This window comes from Tachypleus tridentatus, chromosome 4 (genome assembly GCF_004210375.1).
Source record: "Tachypleus tridentatus isolate NWPU-2018 chromosome 4, ASM421037v1, whole genome shotgun sequence".
NCBI classification, from domain to species: domain Eukaryota; kingdom Metazoa; phylum Arthropoda; class Merostomata; order Xiphosura; family Limulidae; genus Tachypleus; species Tachypleus tridentatus.
Window position 1 is genome coordinate 36,540,431 of NC_134828.1, and position 20,449 is coordinate 36,560,879.

General features: G+C 29.3%; 1 protein-coding gene across 7 annotated transcripts in view; it reads right to left on the minus strand.

The window, feature by feature from the left end:
• Positions 1–20,449, minus strand: part of GAPcenA (GTPase activating protein and centrosome-associated) — a 101,334-nt gene that overhangs the window by 5,812 nt on the left and 75,073 nt on the right. For 6 of the 7 annotated variants that reach the window (XM_076497676.1, XM_076497680.1, XM_076497677.1 and 3 more), the window contains 8 exons: positions 19,113–19,154; positions 14,955–15,083; positions 12,997–13,080; positions 11,012–11,122; positions 7,965–8,069; positions 5,158–5,241; positions 4,808–4,879; positions 1,910–2,113 (listed from right to left, as the gene is read on the minus strand). In XM_076497676.1, coding sequence (XP_076353791.1) covers positions 1,910–2,113; positions 4,808–4,879; positions 5,158–5,241; positions 7,965–8,069; positions 11,012–11,122; positions 12,997–13,080; positions 14,955–15,083; positions 19,113–19,154 — 831 coding nt within the window. The remainder of the gene's footprint in view (positions 1–1,909; positions 2,114–4,807; positions 4,880–5,157; positions 5,242–7,964; positions 8,070–11,011; positions 11,123–12,996; positions 13,081–14,954; positions 15,084–19,112; positions 19,155–20,449) is intronic. The other variant, XM_076497681.1, reaches the window with a different exon arrangement.

Here is a 20,449-nt window from a genome sequence, read left to right on the forward strand (position 1 = left end):
TGTTGGATGACATCTTTCTCCTTTGAAAGTTTTGCATTCAATGATTTCCAATCTCCTATAACCTTTCACCAATTTCAACTAAATTTTGTTGCCTTTGGCTATCATCTTGTCTGTTCATTTCATGAGCAATCACAATGAATTAAAGATCTATTACTATGCTGCTCAACACACATATTCATAGCTAACATTTCTGCTTTGCTTGGGAGTATTGAAAATCATAATGGGACTTCTGACAAATACTACACTTAATTGGCATTACACCTACACCTATGCACGCATGTGCAAAATCAAATATAAAAAAAAATGGATTTATTCAAATCACTTCATTGTTCTTACTAATTCCAGGAGAGAAATACATTACTTGCTATTAACATTATTCAACTAGCCTTGTGCCAAATCACAATAATTTCTATCTCACATTAACATAAAAAAAAAGGTATTTTATTTTGTATAATGTAATGAGAAGTTAATTGGATAATTAGGAAGTTAGGTTTAACAAAAATTTAATTATTTTGGAAACTATCCTTTGTGACTGAATGTACTGTTCTTAACTGTAATATAAGATACCTCCCTCAGAGAAATAATGACTGAAGTTTTACAATGAACAATTCAAGTATTACTGCTACTGCAGCTCATAAAATAAAATCCACACTTTCACACTAATTTTTATGAACAACAAATGTAGTTCATAAGAACACAAGAATTAATTCTTAAGCTAGAGCTCTGATCTACACACAGTGCCAGATACTTTAATGAAAACCATCTCCACTTGAAAATTACTTTCTTAAAAAAAAACATTTTTGCCACACTTATTTTAAAGAACTTTGTTCATAATACAGCATTATTACACAAAGCCATTATATATTTTAGAAAATACAGTAAAATAGGATAAGTTTATGCATTGAAAATGCACAGAAACAAATAAATCATAAAATATAAAACTAACATTTACCTTTTAATTTCGTAGATGTTATTTTCAATAATTTGGTGAAAAACCACCTCATTTCTTTGTATGGATGTAGAAAATTAATTTGTAATATGCTGTATTTTTAATTAAATGGTTTAACCAAAATTTCATTAACATTTGTTCATCTATTAATATGACATGGGTATTGATATGAAGTAAAATGAGTTGTACATAGCCTGGTAATTATTTCCAAAATGGAATACATAGAGTATTTTACAGATATACAAATCTGAATATAAAAACAGGTCTGAATTAATTATTATTATTTGGTTCTAACAATGCCTAACTGGAAGTTTTTACATCAAAACTGATGTGAAGGACTTGCTTCTTTTCTTTCTTTATCATTAACAATAGTTGTGAATACTGTGATCAAAGACAAAAGCTGCAATACCACAAAGTTTCAGTGTCAGCAGCAATGTACTAAATGATTAGTATGAAAATAAAGCATTTTAACCAAATATATACCAAATAGTGGTACATTATCAAATTTCTGATTTCATTTCATATTAGAAGAAAATGTTTATCCACAACAATATTATGAAATATATATGCATGAGTACCACCTTTTTCTATATTACAAAATAACTCTTAGTAAGCAATAACAGCCTGACATGGCCATGTGGTTAGGGTGCTCAGCTCATAATCTGAGGGTTGTGGATTTGAATTCTAGTCACACCAAACACGCTTTTCCTTTCAGCTCTTGGGGCATTATAATGTGGCAGCCAATCACACTATCCACTAGTAAAAGAGTACCCCTCTTGTATGACACTGCTAAATTAGGAACAGCCCTCATGTAGTTTTGCATAAAATTCAGACAAGCAAACAATAATAAACAATAACACGTTAATTCTTCTTATTCGGCTTAAATACCTTAAAAGATTAGGTAAAATAAAACTTCAAAACATTCTTCTTTGGGTTGTAAATAACAAAACTCACTGTTACCTGGTTTTTACATTCTGATTCTACTAGTGCTAGCTTGGTTTGAGCCAGCTCAAGTTCAAGTTCCCTAATTTGTTTATCTGTATCTAGCTGTTCAGGGGCCTTCTCAGTTGTCTTGGCTGTACTGATCTTCTTCTGACTACCTCTCTTGAAAATATCCTGATTTTCCAACAGCTTATAGCAATGATCACATCCTTTTAATAAGTTCTGTTGAATTAAAACCAGATAAGAATGAATGAAAACAAACAACAAACTGTTCTATTAATATAACTGTTGAACTCACCAAGGTGTCTGTTTATTAAACCTCTAAAACACTTAATTTTTCACATGTTCTGCCAGAATTATTTTTATGATGTCCAAATAATTACCATAACACCTCATGGATAATAACATGGTTTCAATTAGTTTTCTTCAAAAAGACATAAATGTTGCTGGAAGTTATCACTGTCCAATGGATAAATTGGTATTTTTGGCCAACATGGCATCTACTAGGGTTTAAGGAATTATAAAATATTACTATGAAAATCAAATCCATGTATATGCACAAGCAACTGTTTATTTATTTCTGTTATCAGATACATATATTTGTGTTTAAATTTTTGTAAAAACAACAAACAAAATACATGAATCAACACTTACTAACAACTTTTACATCATTAACAGAAAAGGTACACAAACAGAGCTGAGTAATGGGTTTTAACTGCCTTTCAGTAAGGACAATAATTCAGATTACATTTCATTTAGTAAACAATAACTTAATTCCAAATGTATTTTCCATATTCCCAATAAACGTTTTGCTTTAAACAACATTCAGTATATGAAATCCATCCACATTTCCCTTAAGTTCTAATCAACTTGTATTATAAAGCTTGCAGATGTTTCTCAATTCTGATCCTAAACTTTCAGTTAAACATTACCTCCCCAAAACAAAAATGTTAAAAAAAGATTATGTTATTCAACTATGAATCATACATATTTTATAAATTATGTAAGATTACATGCAGGTATTCTGGCAGTTTTAATTGACATATATGCAAATAAATATAAAAATACCAAATTTGTTTTTCTTTCAATACATACCTACAATACAAAAGATGTATTTTCTCCTTTTTTGTGTCATTTTGTATATTTTTGGACATTCTTTAATTCACACTATAAATTATCATAATACTTACATCTCCACAATTCAAACTGAATTAGACACATCAATTTTCTCTCAGGCATACATTATACAAAGTATTCCTCTACACAAGTGTGGTAAGGTGCTTCAATAATAATATGATTGTTTTTATGTAAAGAATATAACACTATAACTCAACTGAATTATACAACAAAACTCAAGCAGAGACATTATTAGTGAGCCAAGTTTTGATAGAACAAGAGCCATATTTTAAAATCCTTACCATTCATATAAATTTTTGACTTTTTTATTTATTTGTTGTACTAGCCATATTTTAATTATTAACACATGTTTACGACTGAAATGTGGTAAAAGTATAGGTTGAAAATATTTAGAAACTGCTTTAGGCTTAATGTTAGTATAAATCAGAGGGTCGCAAAGCCTTGGCAGGGAAGTCACGAAGCCTTGGCAGGGGAGTCGCGTCGCCTTGTTAGAAGTAGCTTGGGATAACATTAATTTTGTTTCATCAATTACATTTTCATGTCGCGAGTGCCAAAAGGTTGGGAACCCCTGGTATAAATTAAAGCATAAATAAAATATGTACATTAGTTAATATGTAATGTAATATTTTTTTCATTTAAAATTATTTATTTAATAACAGTTAGTATGCAAACATAAGTAAGATAACTTCATAATTAATGAAAAGATTCAACATTTATCTTTATCTTAGTAAAGAAAAATGATCACCTTGCTTGATTAGGATCAGCACAAAGCACAAGAATCATGGATCAATTACTTTATAGAAGCTACATACATTCTTGCAAACAATATAAAATACAAAAAGTTACACTTTACTTATATTAAAAATGAAACTTGTCAAACAATAACATAAAAACTGTGTGTTTAAAGACTTTGTTAAAGTTTTTTCTCTAAATTTTAAGTAAGTACTCTGTTTTACATTAAATGAGTTTGAAAATTTCATAAAAAATTTCACTTTTTTTGTATACATTTAGGGGGCTTCTGACACAAAAACAAGAAACAGAGAAATAAGAAAACAGTTTTTAGAGAAGTGTAAAGAAGAATGTTTTACAGCTTGATATAAAAATACTAGTTATTTATATGTAAAAACAACTTGTTTGGGTTGAGAAAATATTTTACATAGAAGAGTGAACAACGTTTCGACCTTCTTCGGTCTATGTAAAATATTTTCTCAACCCAAACGAGCCATTTTTGCATATAAATTTCTCAACAAGTGGGTTTCTCGACATCACTGATTATTATGTCACTAGTTACTAATCAAAAGAAAAACATGCAACTGTATTCAAGTTCACTGGATTTATGTGAAAGTCTAGTATAGTTATAAGTAACAAATATTAAGTGACTAAGCTTCAAAGACACTAAAATAAGTTAAATTTTTAGTTTCAGTTTTCTTACTTATCTTTAATCTTCATTTGGTAATTGACAAGCTGCCAACTGGACAACTCAGTTCATAAACAAAGTAAGAAAAATCTAAATTTTGTTTAAATAATTGTCTATCAGTGTTTATGTAAGTTCTAATAGCTTGAAATGTTGATTCTGGTGAAGTGCTATGAAGCTGAGATGAATTAATTACAGTAATACCTGAGAAGTTAAAGGTTAAGCAGTTACATACAAACGTTGGTTTATATGCTTTAGGTTTTAAAAAAAACAACAAAATAAACCCCAAGTAAAATGTGTTTTTACCTGCAAAAACCTAAACTTGGTAGGTTAAAAAAAAGAGAACAAATGAACTTATTGTTTACCTTCAGCTGTTCAACAGCTTCTTTACTAGTATTCTGTTCTCTTTCCAATCTTGTGCTCAGGTGGCTACAAATCTATGGTGAATAGCAGACAAAGAAATATTACAAATGTACAAAAAATATATTTTACACCAAACAGTAAAATACGAGCAAATACAAGTGAACTTTCTCTAAGTAAATTCAAAAGGAAGAACAAGCCCTCTTTTAAAGCAAACACAAAAAATGAGCTTTGTACACACACACTAATATCAACTTGCCATATCAACTCAATGCATGTTACACAAAAGGTAAAAATTTGTAGACACCATCTATAAGATGACACAATACATCAAATTCCTATCAGCAATATTTACCTGCTTATATTCAGATATGATGGTATTATTACGAGTAATTTCTGTCTCAGTTCTCTGCAGTTCTCGTCGACACATCTCCTTCAACTGTCAAATTTATTATATATATCAGTAGATTACCACATAATAAAGTTTCAATATGAGATTAAAAAACAAAAAAAAAAAAAAAGATTTATGAACATAATCAAACAGTTAGAGAAAACCAGAAGTGTTTTTATTCTCTACTAAAGAGGTTGAAATATTTATGTATATAACAATGCATTTTAGACTCAATACATAGCCTATCTAAAAACATACAAATAAATCATGTCCATTAAACAGAAAAACCTGTTCAGAAAATACATACAGGAATAAATTTAACCCAATCACATTTAAATTATCTATTTCAGTGGAAAGTTTAAAATTATTTCAAACTTTCCATATGTTCACATTTAGTTATAATCAAACAATCAGAAAAAGTATGCACCTCAAATTAAATAAATATTCTAGAACAATACACAGTTAAATCAGATTCAGACGAATATTAGACGTTCTGAACTATACAGATACTTAAACATCATACAAGGCTAAAGCAGAATTGAAAAAAAGCTTCACTTCTCAAAATCTTAACCAAATGTACCTTCCACAGAGCAGGACATAAAACTGGATTAAGGTTCTAAAATGGCACAAGGTACCACTGCAAACTGGACCATATTTCAAGCCTCTTAGTTATCCCACAATAAAATGAACAATTAAGTTCTTACCGTAATGGTGTATGTAACCAAAACCTATGTGCTATCTACTGAACAGCATCACAAACAAAAATCCATGAAAAAATTCACACTTTGAGTACTCAAGATTTAGAAAATTATAAAAATAATTGTGGTATGTGCAACAACCATTTCCTTATATTAGAACACAATTTTAAATAACAAAACTCTCCTCACAACAAGACAACTTTCACTAGGACTGTACATGAGGGTTTAACTATACACCTTCATTGGTAAGTTTTAAATGTAGTTCTGGGAAGCTGGAGCTGTTGTTAAAAGAAACTACTATTTTTCCCATAAGTACCACTTTTAACATATAAAAACATCACAGTTTATATCAGTAAAATCGATGAAAACTTTCAGCTCCATACACTTAATCATTTTGATGAAACATGCTGCAACTGACCAAAGTGCACATTCAAAACACTCTTCCCATGCAATACTTCCCAGAAAAGATTCCCTTTTTAAAATTTTTTTGAATGGAGTACAAATACAACTAGTAATAACTAATAACAAAAACATGACTAAAAATATGGAGGTGACTCTTAAATACAGTGCTAACGATGTTTAGTTAAATGTACAAATACAACTTCTACAGAAGTAGAATGCAACACCAACATTAACTGTTAAGCCAACTATTATTGTTAACTAAGGATGGATAAGTAACATTTACTTCACCACTTTGTTACATTTATTTTTAATAAAATATTGACTCTCGACCATAAACATCTAATGCTTATCTTCCAGTATCAGAATAAACAATTGGAGAAATAAATAAATAAAGCAATCGAACTGATGCTATTAATAAACACTACCAAAAAGTAATCCTGGATTATCACTCATAAAGGATTACTGAATCACAATATATGTTTACATTATACACAACATATGTATGCATGTAAAAATACAGTTATGTGTAATTACATACAATATCACTCAGACCTTAACTCTAGCCAATGTTCACCAAAATTTGTACATTCTACATAGAGGAATACTCATGTAATACTTGCCCCACAATGGCAGAGTGATATGTCTGGTAACTTGCAATACTAGAAACTGAGTTTCAGTACCCATGATGGGCAGAGCACAAATAGCCCATTGTGCTTAATTTCAAACAAACATTTAACACTTTCCCACATTAAACAAACTAATATACATCTCTTTCTCCTTCCTTCTCTATATAATTTATTTTCAAGAAATTCACAATATTTTACAAAACGTCATGATTATTATATTAAAATCATTTAGAATATCCAAATCACCTGATAATCACAACCTAAAAAATCTAAGTGGAACAATATGTATCAAAACTAGATTTTTTACACTGTCTGGCTTTCAAAAATTTGATCACTTTTGGGAAGGGTAGAGAATGGTAATCAATGCAAAATATTGATGTACTCAAATAATAAAGGTTTTCAGATCATGGATTTAGAATTTCTGAAATATGCCATTAAGTATAAGGGATATCCCTTACAAAACAAAAAAAATGTTGATCAACTTTGAAAACCAAAACTACCTAGCAAGAGACCTGCAACATGTTGTATCCCATCCATGGTAAGCAAAGTGTGTCATTTTACAGTAAGACGAAATAGACAAATACAAAGGTAGTGGCAAAATTCATCCATGTGCTCTAAGCAACAGTATGAAACATAATCAATAGGCCTATATCTGGGAAAGTGACACGAGCCACACGTACACAAATTGCTTCCATAATATATGTTTAACCAAATCAAACCTTGAGCAGCCCGAGAATGAAACAAGTATTCCTACTGTTCAACACAAAGACATTCTGTGGATCAGACTATTGACAAGGGCACTGGGAAACAACCATTATATTCCTACATTAAGTAGTTTATGAAAAGCAGTAGGCACAAAGAGTGTGCTATGGACATGTTATCCATGTAATGAACCCTTAATCAATGGACACTATGCTGTAACATTATTGTCAGATAGAGTATGATTAGATGTAACAACATGGACAGTAATGTTGTGGGGTAAAGCTTCCAAATCATTTCAACAAAACCTACTCAACCTCCATATAATATTTTAATTATATTTCACCTGGCCTACTTCTGACTCTAGCCTCTTCTTCTCATCTTCAGCTTCTACAAGTGAGGTCTTGGTTGATAGTAGCTCTTTGCCCAAAGTTTCAGCTTTGTCTTCCGTCTTCAAATACAAAATGCTAGCATTATTATTGTTTCCAATCATTATAAGTTTAGTCTTTTTTTTTCTTTTGCAACTCTTATAAACTTTTGCTCTTGTATTTGTATTACAAAAAATACATGAGCACTTAAGTACATCACACTGCTGTTGTAGCAAATCATATGGATCACAGAAGTAAACGACTGAGGGTGTTTTTGTGCAATTTGCAAGTAACAGGCAACTAATTTTTTCTTTATAAGTTGTTTTTAGATCTCATTATCTGTTTTTTAGAGTCGTAACATTTAAGCTAGTAAAAAATATCACTTTGCAATGTTTCTTTTAGCCTAATATACAAATCTTGGACTATTTTAAATTGAACAAAACCACATGCATCTAACTGAATGATTCAATACATTCAGTACAAATTTTAGTTTTTTTATCATATTAACTTATGGCATTGAGAACTTCTGGACAGTTTGCCATCAAGAACTGCCTTTATGAATTTTTAAGTTATGTTAACAAAGTTCACACAAAAACTTAATTTCAAATTTTTTATCAAATTCTAGATTACTACTCTGAGATATACAGCAAACCTTTTAAGAATAAATCGAGTCTTTTGGAATTAATAACATCTGTAGGTAAAAACGATTCAAGCATACTAAAAAGAAATCTATATCTGTACTGTATCAAAATATAAATAAAACAATAGCATATTAAATAGTTTCAGCCTGAATAATACTGCGTTCTAAATATAGCTCACACAGAAGGAAAAACTATTTATAACATAGCAGGTTAGAGGCTGGATGAAGAAAAATAGGAGATTTTAAATATATATCAAATCAAATCAAATTAAACAAGTATAAACCAAACTTTTAGAAAAATGTTTCTTCAATTGCAAAAGTAGTTAGAAATGATAAGAAAATACAGAAATATAAATACTAAATGGAAAGGAGGATATTAATATTCATGTTTTTTTATAAAATATATAATGAAAACTTAAGTTATAAACTTAGGACCTGTAACTACCAATGAAAGATAATAGTAATGTTATGGATAAAACATTTATATCACCCTAGAATTTTAAAAATGAGAAATGATTTAAGTAATTTACTTTACATAATGTAATAAAAAAAACTATAAACAAAATATCCTAAGTCTACCTGGAACCACAACAGTATTACTTAGTATTTGCAGTACATTCAATAGCTTTTCAATACTTCCTTAACCCTTAACAGTCAAGAACTGAATGAAGCACTGAAAGATCGAGTTATTCTTAAGATTCTTTGATGCAGTTTTTAAACAAAATGTTACTTGACAAGTTTAATTACACTTCATGAAGCAGAATTAGATAATTCTAGAGTGGTGCCATATATGTACATTGATGAAATAGTTAACATTCTAAGGCTACACAACAACTACATTGAGAACCTCAGAACACTTTTAAAAAAAATGTAGAATCTGAGAGTGTGAATAAACTATCTAAAAATGTGAAATAATACCATATTATTCAGTTTAGTAATGTCATCCTTTTTATAAGTGTTTTGATTTTGCTAAAGCTTATGTTATAAAACAATTTACAAAATGTTTCATTAATGACAAAAGTTCTTCTTAAAGCATTTTTCATGATAAAAAAAAACCTACAACCTCATTCAAGGTAAAATAAATTTTGCACTTAAAGCACAGTAGTTAAAAAATGGATATAGACATATAAACAAAATGATTTTTTTAACCAAAAGAAATAAATAAAATAGCATAATCTTTTTCAACATAACAGTACAACACTGTTTGGCAAAGGTGTAACATACTTCTTGTATTTTCATCATGAACAATAATCTTGTTTGCAGTACAAATTAATATATAAAGTCACCAGGACAGCTAGTCAAAAACAATTATGAAACCCTTTAACTCCCAATTATGACTATAATAAAAAATAAACTGTATAAAAAGAATTTCAGGACGAGTGATTTTTTTTCCTAGTTCATAACAGTTCTAAAAATTAAATCGTGACTAATTAAAGAAAAGCACTGATCATTCACAATTACTGTGTGAAAAAACTTTAAAAAAATCACATACAGCCTGTTATTACACCAATAGCAAACAGGACTAAAATGTGCTGAAAAAAACAGGGTGCAACTATTTTTAAACATATGTAATGTGTCACCCATTTATTACTATCTTACAGTACCTAATAATTGTCAGTAGTGTATGATAAAGGCTAACTACTTTAAAATAAAAATACAAATCAAAAAATGCATTGAGTTAAAGTCACTACAAGTGACAGGGCACAATTTCCTCAGACAAGCTGATCATTGCATACAAAAATTGGCATTTTCTGGAAGCATCCACTAACTTGTATATAATCATTATTTTATATTACACATCTTTTGGTTTTTGGCATAAGAGAAAGAGATAATCTACAAGGTTTCCAGTTAATTCTTTGGCAATTTTTTTTATGTTACAAATTTGGATCTAATATTCCAGTTATATGTTTTTAATTTTCTGATAACTAAATAATCACCTGTTAACTGTCATGAAAGTTGTGATTTATTTTAAAAATAAATGCAGTTCTTTGTTACTGCTACCACAAATAAACTTGAGTTTTTTTTTCATTATGTTATTAAAATACCTCATATTATTACACTTATAACCAACTGAAAATATATAATACACAATGAAATTTTATTGTCCACTGATGAAATACTTTTTGTACCTAATGCACTTCTCTGTCATAAATATAGTTCACAAACACTTTTACAAAATCTATGCCTACCATACTAACTCAATATATTCCTGAAGTGATTTTGGCATGAAATAAAACATAAGTTTATGATATTACTGCTACCTCTTTAGCCCAGATTTGGGAAATCTCTTGTTATAAGATATTTAATAAACAGATATGACCTTTTTTGCAGTACTCTCATTGTAAAAATAAATTATGAATAAATAAATAAAAATAATGTACTTACAACATCAAGTTCTTTCCTCAGCTGTATCTTACTTGTTACCAGTTCATGAGCTAAGTCATCATTCTCTTGTTCTAACCGCATGTTACTCTCAAGTAAACGTTTGTTCTCCCGCTAAAGAAAGTAGGACAAAAATAGAGAGTTATTCAGATTACAGGATTATACTACAGTTCAAAACACATACCATACTGTTTCTAATAAATGGTACGAGGACTTTGCAAACTGCAAATGGGAGGGGAGGGGGAGCTATTTTTCCACATGTGATTTGATGATTTCAGTGCTGCTGAGTGTGGTTTTCTTCTTTCTTTTCAAATCAAAGTTATGGTAATAAAAATGGATTATATATATATACCACTGCTGTCACACAAGATAAGCTTCATAAAAACACCAGTTAGAGACCACAGAGAATAGATCTTTAAATACTGAACTTTTCTGAACCAAAGATATTAGTGAAAAACATTAAGTAGGACATGAAAATAATATGTATGTATTTACTGCTAAGTACTTCTAAAAACCATGTCAACGACATAAGAATTGTCTTGTTGTGCTCAGTTGGTACAAAAAGGTGCAACAGATATCTCATACTCCATAAAACAACATTGCAAATATAAATTGGAGTGTCTTCTAAATCAAGATTTTATATTTTCATACCCAAGATCTTGATTTCTTATTCTATGATCACTAAAAAATATTGGTTATTTTTTTTGGCTCATACTGTATTACCATTTAGACTATGTGACTGATTTTTGATGAGTTGCCACACAAATCAATGTTGGACCAAACTGGTATCCCTGACCACATACAGAAAATTAAAGCAATTCACAGCCTAATACCATATTAAGTAGCCAGCATAGGTTAATGCTAGTTATTACACTTACGTAGGGGTCTACACAGATTCAAGTAGTGTTTATACCTTACTTATTAGTACAAGAATTAGCATATCATGCAGGTCACTTCCATCCTATCTCCATCTCTACACTCACATAACACACATATGTAATTGTTATTTCTAAGAACTTATCAGTGAAAGTAAACAATATTTTATATTATGTCAACCATTGCAGTGTACAATGCTATCATTAGTTCTACACCAGGAATCATCACACAAACTTGGATACAACAAACACAGCATTGATTTAGTTGATATATTTATATCACCAGCCTTTATGAACAAGAACTGTTACAGTGTGAATTACATCAAGTTAAAGAACAGTAGCTATTGACAATTTTATTAAAATAATTTATTTTACCTCTGATACTGATTATTTATTTACTATTAATGGAACTTAATTTGTTTGAATTGTTATATATATATATTTATTATGTGTGTGTATTACAATCATTAATACTTGCCTTTTATTACACCTAGACCAAGACTGACATGAGAAACTATGCAAGTGTTCTAATGCCAAACAAAGGCCTAAATAAACTTATCACATCTTTAGCATCACAAATACAGAAAAATCATGACTCCCTATGGTGTACAGGTCTATGTATTTATACAATCCAAGAATTTAATTTAGACCTAGATCTGAAAATCAATCATAACACTTCCATATATAACCTCAATCTGATAGCTGTACTTACCATCACTTAGATTCAAATCTAGCTCTATGCATGTCTAGGTGATTCCCTTACTAAGCTTTAAGTTTCAGCAATATGGAAGTTTTTATAAATGTAGAAAAGTCCCTGCCATAAAGTTAGCCATAACTAATGTCAAGTATTTTACTACAAATGCTCATGAATTTCAAGAGAAGAAACATTAACATAAACAGACATTTACAAGTTTTTTGTAGGTTAATTTAGTTCATTTAGAGATATATCACAATGTACTGGTAGACAATCTTGACTTTCTTATAAGATAAAAATGAAAGTAAATTCAAAGCTATGAATATTAAAAGCTTTATTCATGGCAAAATCTTCTCAGTACAGAATTTAATACTCTGCAACAGCAGTTTAAAGTTAAATATTTATCAATATAAACCAACCTTCAACCTTTCTACAGGGTTTTCCTGTTGCTTTTCTTCTTTCACAGCTGCATATTCTTTCTCATATTTCTTTATTTTTCTTGCCTTGAGTATTTATCACAGAATTTAAAACACAAATTAGTTTACAAGGTCATATAAAATAAAAATGCATTCTATTCGTATTCAAATTCAATGCAATGTTTAGCTCATTGTTCCTTCAGTCTTATTCGTTTAACCCTTTTGGCACTGAATAAAAAAATTTGAATGTTTGGCATGGCGCTGAATATATATTTTTGATACTTCAACTAATTACGGCATCAGTACTAAAAGCATGATATCTCAGCAATAACTCAACAAAAGTCCCTGAAATATTCAGTGATTGTACCCAATACAATATATGTTAAATTCAATACATAAGAATAACAGGAATAAAGGAAGACACCCTGACACACAACAAAGTGCCATGTAAAGCACAATAATTTATTATAAATTGTATACAATTTGTGCAGCAGCCCATTGATAGTCTTTGTGGTTATGGTATTTCTTGTGGCATGGTAAAAAGCACATGGGGAGATTGAACTGTTTGCAGAAATAATTATTCTGCTTTCTTTTCCATCCAGCTGTGTATATACTGCTGCAAACAGTACAATCAGGTTTGTTTCGTCCTCATACTGTCGAATACTATATCTTTCCACCAAGTGCTAACCTTTATCAGTACTTGGTCTTCCTTGGACGTATCCCTCCAGTAATGTTTGAATAATCTGCTCTCCGAGTAGTCTTGGAGATACTGGGTTTTCACCATTGCTCTTGCAGTCTGCACAATATATTATATATCCGTTAACAAGAACTAGCCTTGGTCAGTCATTTTATGCAATAAGTTATATGACCATGTGCTTACCTAAAGCAGGGGCAGATTCCAGGCCACGAATGTCTTCATTATCACTCTCGTCCATCACAAGTAAGCTTTCATTATCATCTGGCTCAAACTCTTTGCCATTCTCTTCATCGTTAAAAATAATATCGATTACTTCTTTAATGGTATAAGCTTTTCCTTTCGGCATTGTAACAATGTCGCAAGTATCAACAGAATATGCAAAGAAGGTGTCTTCTGTAACAATGAACAGTATGATCTATGCAGGCTAGAAAACAAAGAAATCATGTGACCTTCGGTTTAAATACCTGCTGGGAATTCCAAGTAAACAATGAATACATGTGGTTCTAGTCTCAAGTAGGTCTACAGGCCTGTGTGATTATGATAATTAGCCACATGGGTATGTTGTTTACATCTTGTCGACGAAGATCGCCTGCCGTGCTGAGCCTTCAAGTCAACTGCAGTCACCAACCATGCCAAAAGGGTTAAACTATTTAAGTTGGGTAAAGTAAAAAATATTTCTCCATATTACATTAAACAGCAAATTCAATCTGCTAAAATATGGAAACAATATCACATTTCACTTACTGTAGTCTATACTAAACATAAATCATGGTTTGGAAATAACTTACTGAATAGATGATGGTAAAGTATGTTATTTATAGAAGTTTTTAACAGTGATAAAATATCTATATAAAAATACACTTTTAAAGTAACACATTTACTTCCAATAAATAAAAAAATGTGTATTTCTGTAAACAGAGTTACTCAAAAAAAATAAAAATTTTAAAAGGGACTAAAATCTCATTCGAAAAGGATACATCAAATAAATTCTGAAATAAACTCCATAAACAGAGAGAGGCTACAAAAACAAATGTAATTACCATCTTAGTTACCTTTATTAATCTGATTTCAGGTTCTATTGGTAAATTATGTAACTATGTGTAACATCATAAATAAATTGGAATTATTACTGGTTAAATTTTATGATCATATTATGGGTATTATGATAATAAAAATGAAGATTAAGTTTTTATCTACCAAACCTCCTTATTTTACTTGTTAATAATTGGAAAACTTGAACGGATCAGAAATGTAAGGCTTATACCTTAACCCCAACTGCTGTGCGTAATAGCTGACGTGCCATTTCTTCAGTACGATATTTCTTAGGAAGAGATACGCGAAAGTACTTCAGAACTCCCTCAAAGTCCAAAGCTAACAGATCATTCTTGGACATCTATTAAATGACACAAATGGAAAGTACTTTTTTAATGACTAAAATTAGAAATAGTGTTGAATATTAAACTGTTGTAAGGATAAATTGTATAGCAATCATTATACACACAAAAACATTTTAACCTTTTTCATAAACTCTCTCATTACAGAATCAGCCAATTTGACCTTTCTTTCTATGCTAACTTCTAAAATGTTTTGTGTATCTTCAAAAAATTTTGAAAGTTATGATTATTAAGAATTATTTGAAGACAAAGAAATCAGAAATCTCAATGAAGTATTTTGACTAAAACATTTTCCATAAATAGTCAATGTTTACTGTTCTGAGTACAATGGAAAATCCTTTTCTTCATCTGAAAATTCTCAATTTCATTTCCATAATCTCTAAAACCTAAATATATCTGAAATGTTTCTTTTAAACAAATTTTGTATTTTGTTATTTTCTCTACCCTAACTCTATACAAGGTTGCCCAACTTCATAAGCATCTTGAAAAACAAGATATAAACCTAAATTATCCTTTTTTTATTTCTAGAATGACTTCAAATTATAACATGAAACTATATTTGTTCATCATCTATAGTAGTTTTAAACATGTAATGGTATATACCTCTTTCTACTTAAATGTTATTGTTCTATTTCTCTTTGAATTGTGTGTAACTGATACTCCTACCACAAGTTGAAGATCACTTAGAGAACCTGTAGTGTACAAGGAACAGGTAACTCTGGAGTTCTTTGCAAATATATCTCACAAAACATTTTTACTATTATTATTTATTTTACATAGTCAAACCTAAAAGGATTCTAATTTTTATATTTTAATTACTTTTATAATAATAATAATACAATATAATGTGAAAGAATATACAGGAAAAACAAGAAATATAGTACTTAGCTAGGCCTTCTTTTTTTCTTGCTGTTGACTGTTGATGAAACCTAACCCGACTTAGTGGTACGACTGTACTAAATTTATTATTTAATTAAATAATGTACCAAAGTTTACAGAATAATAACATGCAAAAAAGTCACAATGTCCTGTAACTATGAAAAGTTTTCTACCTTTTTAATTATGCAATAGGCACTGTTAAAAATTCAGCTAAGCTCATCTGAGAGCCAAACAATGGAAATAAAGTTTGAAATGGAAGCAAAATAGACAATTCTCTGTACAGAAAACAAAATAATGTAGTAACACATCTGATAGATTAAACCTTTGGCTTTCTACTATCTACAAATAACATACTATAAAACTTAAAAGAAAACTATTTTCAATTTTTGAAAGAGAGGATGTTACAGATAGGTGTGGCAAGGAGGGGTCATCTTATTTTCCATTCTATGGCTGTGTGAGCAAATAAAATTGAAGGTTATAAAGACTATACTTTGCCCAAGTGATGAAAACATAAAGACTAACTTGCATTAAATTTTTTATCTCTCATAAGGGTGGTAAATAAATTAGAGAAGAGGAGATGATGACTGAGGATTTCATTAAATATTGTCTTACAAAATTAAAATTTACATAATATTAACATTTGGACTGTCAGTCACATTTGTATGTAAAATTCATTTGTATACAATTATAAGAAAGTAGTTTAATTATATATTGAATGTGATTCAGTAAAACTTTATGACATCTAGAAAAAGATGCCTAGAGCAAAAGGGTTAAAACACTATACACCTGAGCCTTATAATTAATTTTTAATAACAATTTTGATTGAGCTTAAAGAAGTTTTAATAGCTAACCATACGAGTTCTGGCGTGGAGTACAAAGCCTTATTGATAGACTGCTACAACACAGGAAAAGCAGTTCTAATAACAATACTAGACTATAGTTTTGAAATCTATAATTATGTCACTTAAAGTAAAAATTTTAACATATACATTGTTTTATTAAAATTTCTACTTTAAATATCTGAGACCAATCTCTGCTAATTTTTACTTAATGTACAACATGTTTTCTCACATAACAAAGTGATTAACAAACAACTATTTGCTTCATCTTGTCATTGTCAACAAGAAAAATTATTTAGCAAAGCATGAAATTCATATATTACAATCCTTATTTCAGCAAAGTTTTAACAAAACCTACTTTGAAAGCTAGTAAAACAAAATTTAAAACTTACAGAATAGTGTTCCATATTTTAAAACCTTTGAAATACCTCAACACAACAAATGCTAAGTATATTCTACTATGAAATAAAGCACTACTAACAAACAGCATAATCAATCCAGTAATATCTTTTAAAGACTTTTCTTCAAATGTGGACCCTCCCTATACACACACAAAACTTTACCTTAATACATACACAATACTAATGGGTTTACATTCATGTCAAGTAACAGCTACACAGGTTTTCAACAGCTAATACAAAAACAAGTATGATATTTAGACAAGGTTTACTTAATTCTTGATGATGAGAAACCCACTTGAAATATAAATATCTCAGATTGGCTGGTATGGGTATTAAGACTTTTACTGATGAGCAGAGAACAACCCAAAGATGACCTAGGGAGGTCGAAACGTTGTTCTCTGTCTATCAGTAAAAGTCCTAATACCCATACCAGCCAATCTGAGATACAATGTTTACTTAAGTTACAGGTGTTTCCATTCTGTTTTTTACTTTTTAACTACCTGACTCACATACACTAGAAATCCTAACATGTGCACATTGTTTAATGAACACTGAATTGCCTGGTGCACAAAACTTACACATGCCACACAGATTGTTTTATTACATTGCAAAAGGAATATTAGATGAAATAGGTTGAAACTTCACAACTACTTTCTACAGATTAAGTAATCTGAGCACAAAAATTAATATTTTTTATATGTTATATTTGTATGAATTCATTTTTTTAAGAATTAAAAAAGATTTAATTATATTTTTAAAGCAAAAACGCTTATCTTCTTTTGTAGCGAATGTTATCCCTTTCTTCATTTTTCACTATTTATAATGACTGATGTGCAACAAAAGTATTTTTTTTTATCATGTCAAAGTCATAAACAAATCAACTTAGTAACAATGTGAAGGTTATTTAATACTTGAGCAAGCTTTAAACTTCTGTTACATTTTTCTATATAAATATATATTTATTTCACATTTCTTTTTTATGATTTTCTTTGTTTATTTGAGCAGCTACTTATAACTCCAATGTAAACTCAAATTGACACAGTGGTCTTGTTGTAGTTATAAACAAGCTCTGATAAAAAACAACAACAAAGCCTGCCATGATCAGTGGTATTTTAAAACTTGTGTTTTTCTTTAACTAGACTTTTTCCCTGAACTGCATGCTGCAAAGTTCACACAAACAAAAATTAAGAAAACCAAAAAATAAAATGTTTTAATTACTTTTAGCTACTATATTATAAAAACATTCCATGGCTAAATGTATTTTAACAGTATTTGTTTATTAACAGTAATGATATATCTTTCAATTGACAAAAAGAGTAAATAATTATCAGTAGGAAGTAATTCACCTTTCTTTGTAATTAATTAATATTAAGGCATATATTCAACAATGTTCACATTTTTCCTAGACCACATTATGTTTCTCAATTGCTTATATCTACAAAGCCTACCTACGTGTTGAAGTCCTATGAAAGGCACTTTTTCAATATTGAAAAAATGCAAGATCATCTATTAACTTTCTTAAAATATTATTCATATTTTCTTCAATGGAAAAAAAAACACATTTTAGGTTTTAGGATATATTATTATATAAAGTTTCGTTATGGACTTCAAAGAATCTTTCAAGCAATAAATCAAGAAAATTTTGGCTTTCCATAAAAGTGTAAAATGAAACTTTGATCAAACAAAACAACTTGAATAATTATCTGGAGTTCAGAATTGTTTATCAACTTATGCACTATGCTCCAGCCAGCAGTACACAATTTGAAAAAAAAAATGTAGAATGCTACACTGTTCTTACAAAGAATATACCTTTCAAGCTGTAGAAGTTAAGAAAATTACAACTTTTTATTGGACACTTAAAGTCCACTGTTACAATAGCTGAATTATTTTTACTCACTGCAATACTCACCATAAGTAGAGCTATTGCTACTTGAAAAATTGTGTCCATTGCCTGAAATACATACAAGTACACAAATAATTGAAGCATTGAAAATAAATCAACCATCATAATATATATTTATTATCTTTTCCTCAGCTAATACTCAATTGTTTTTGTAAGTCATACCTAAAAAAGGGCTTTGCACCAGATTTTAATACAGCTACAACATTTTGAAACTTAACATATACACAAAATGTGCTCAGTTTGATAATCTTAGTCTTATCTTTTCTGAGAAGTGTCTTTGAGAAAAAAAACACTTGAAATATTTAAATCTGTATATATTATGATAATCACATGTTCTACTTAATAAAGCTGTAAAGGGCAGTAAAAATTTGACTATTTGTCCAAAAAGAAGTAAATCTTAAATTTTAATAAATTCCATTATAAAATAAAAACACAAATAATACATAGATATCATAAATTTTCAATTACTTTTATTACAGTTATAATTTTTTTTTCCACTAAATGTATTAACATCTATTTTTATACAAAAATCCAGGTTTCAGTATATATGTTTATACAATGGGTTATGTATGCTGTGATCACCACAAGTATGAAAACCCAGTTTTTAGTATTATAAATCTTCACACTTTCCACTATGCTACTGTTGGACATTAAAAAGTATCAGAAGTATAATAATCCTTGCATGTGTGCTTGTTTTACACTAGTAATCAATATTCAATGAAATTAAAATTCTAAACTAAAGATTGAGTTATTGTGATCCTTTTAAAATCCACAACAGTTTCATGTTTTTTACTTTTTTGGGTTACATTTCAAAGTATTTGCTGAATAAAAAATTGTCTTCTTTTCACAGTGCAAATAAAATTGATTTTTGCACCAAAAGCCCTTAACATTAAAACTTAAAACTTCCCAGAAGTGTCCCTTTAAACAATGTGCTGTTTATTTAGGCTTAATATTTCAAACACACAACTCTTCTCCACATGCGTATGAAAAAAGAAAGTACACTAGTCTGAAGTAAGATTTCAAGAAGTTTAAAACCATGTGGAATGTCAAAATTCAGCACCATATTATGTGCACCCAGGTATGTCAGTTTAAAAAAATTGTATTTTAACAATTTAAAATAGCAGCTTAAAATCAAAAGGTTAAATTTAGTTATTCTCTTCTATAAAACCTTACACTCAACATTCAAGATAAATAAAACTTTAAATATTACAACTAAAGGTTCTTTAGTGCAGTTTTTATTATAGTATCCTTTATTAAAAAATTTAATTATAATGTTAGAATTTATTTCTGAAAAGGTATTTTTGTAGTTTAATCTGCCACATTATCCTAAATATTTGTTAATC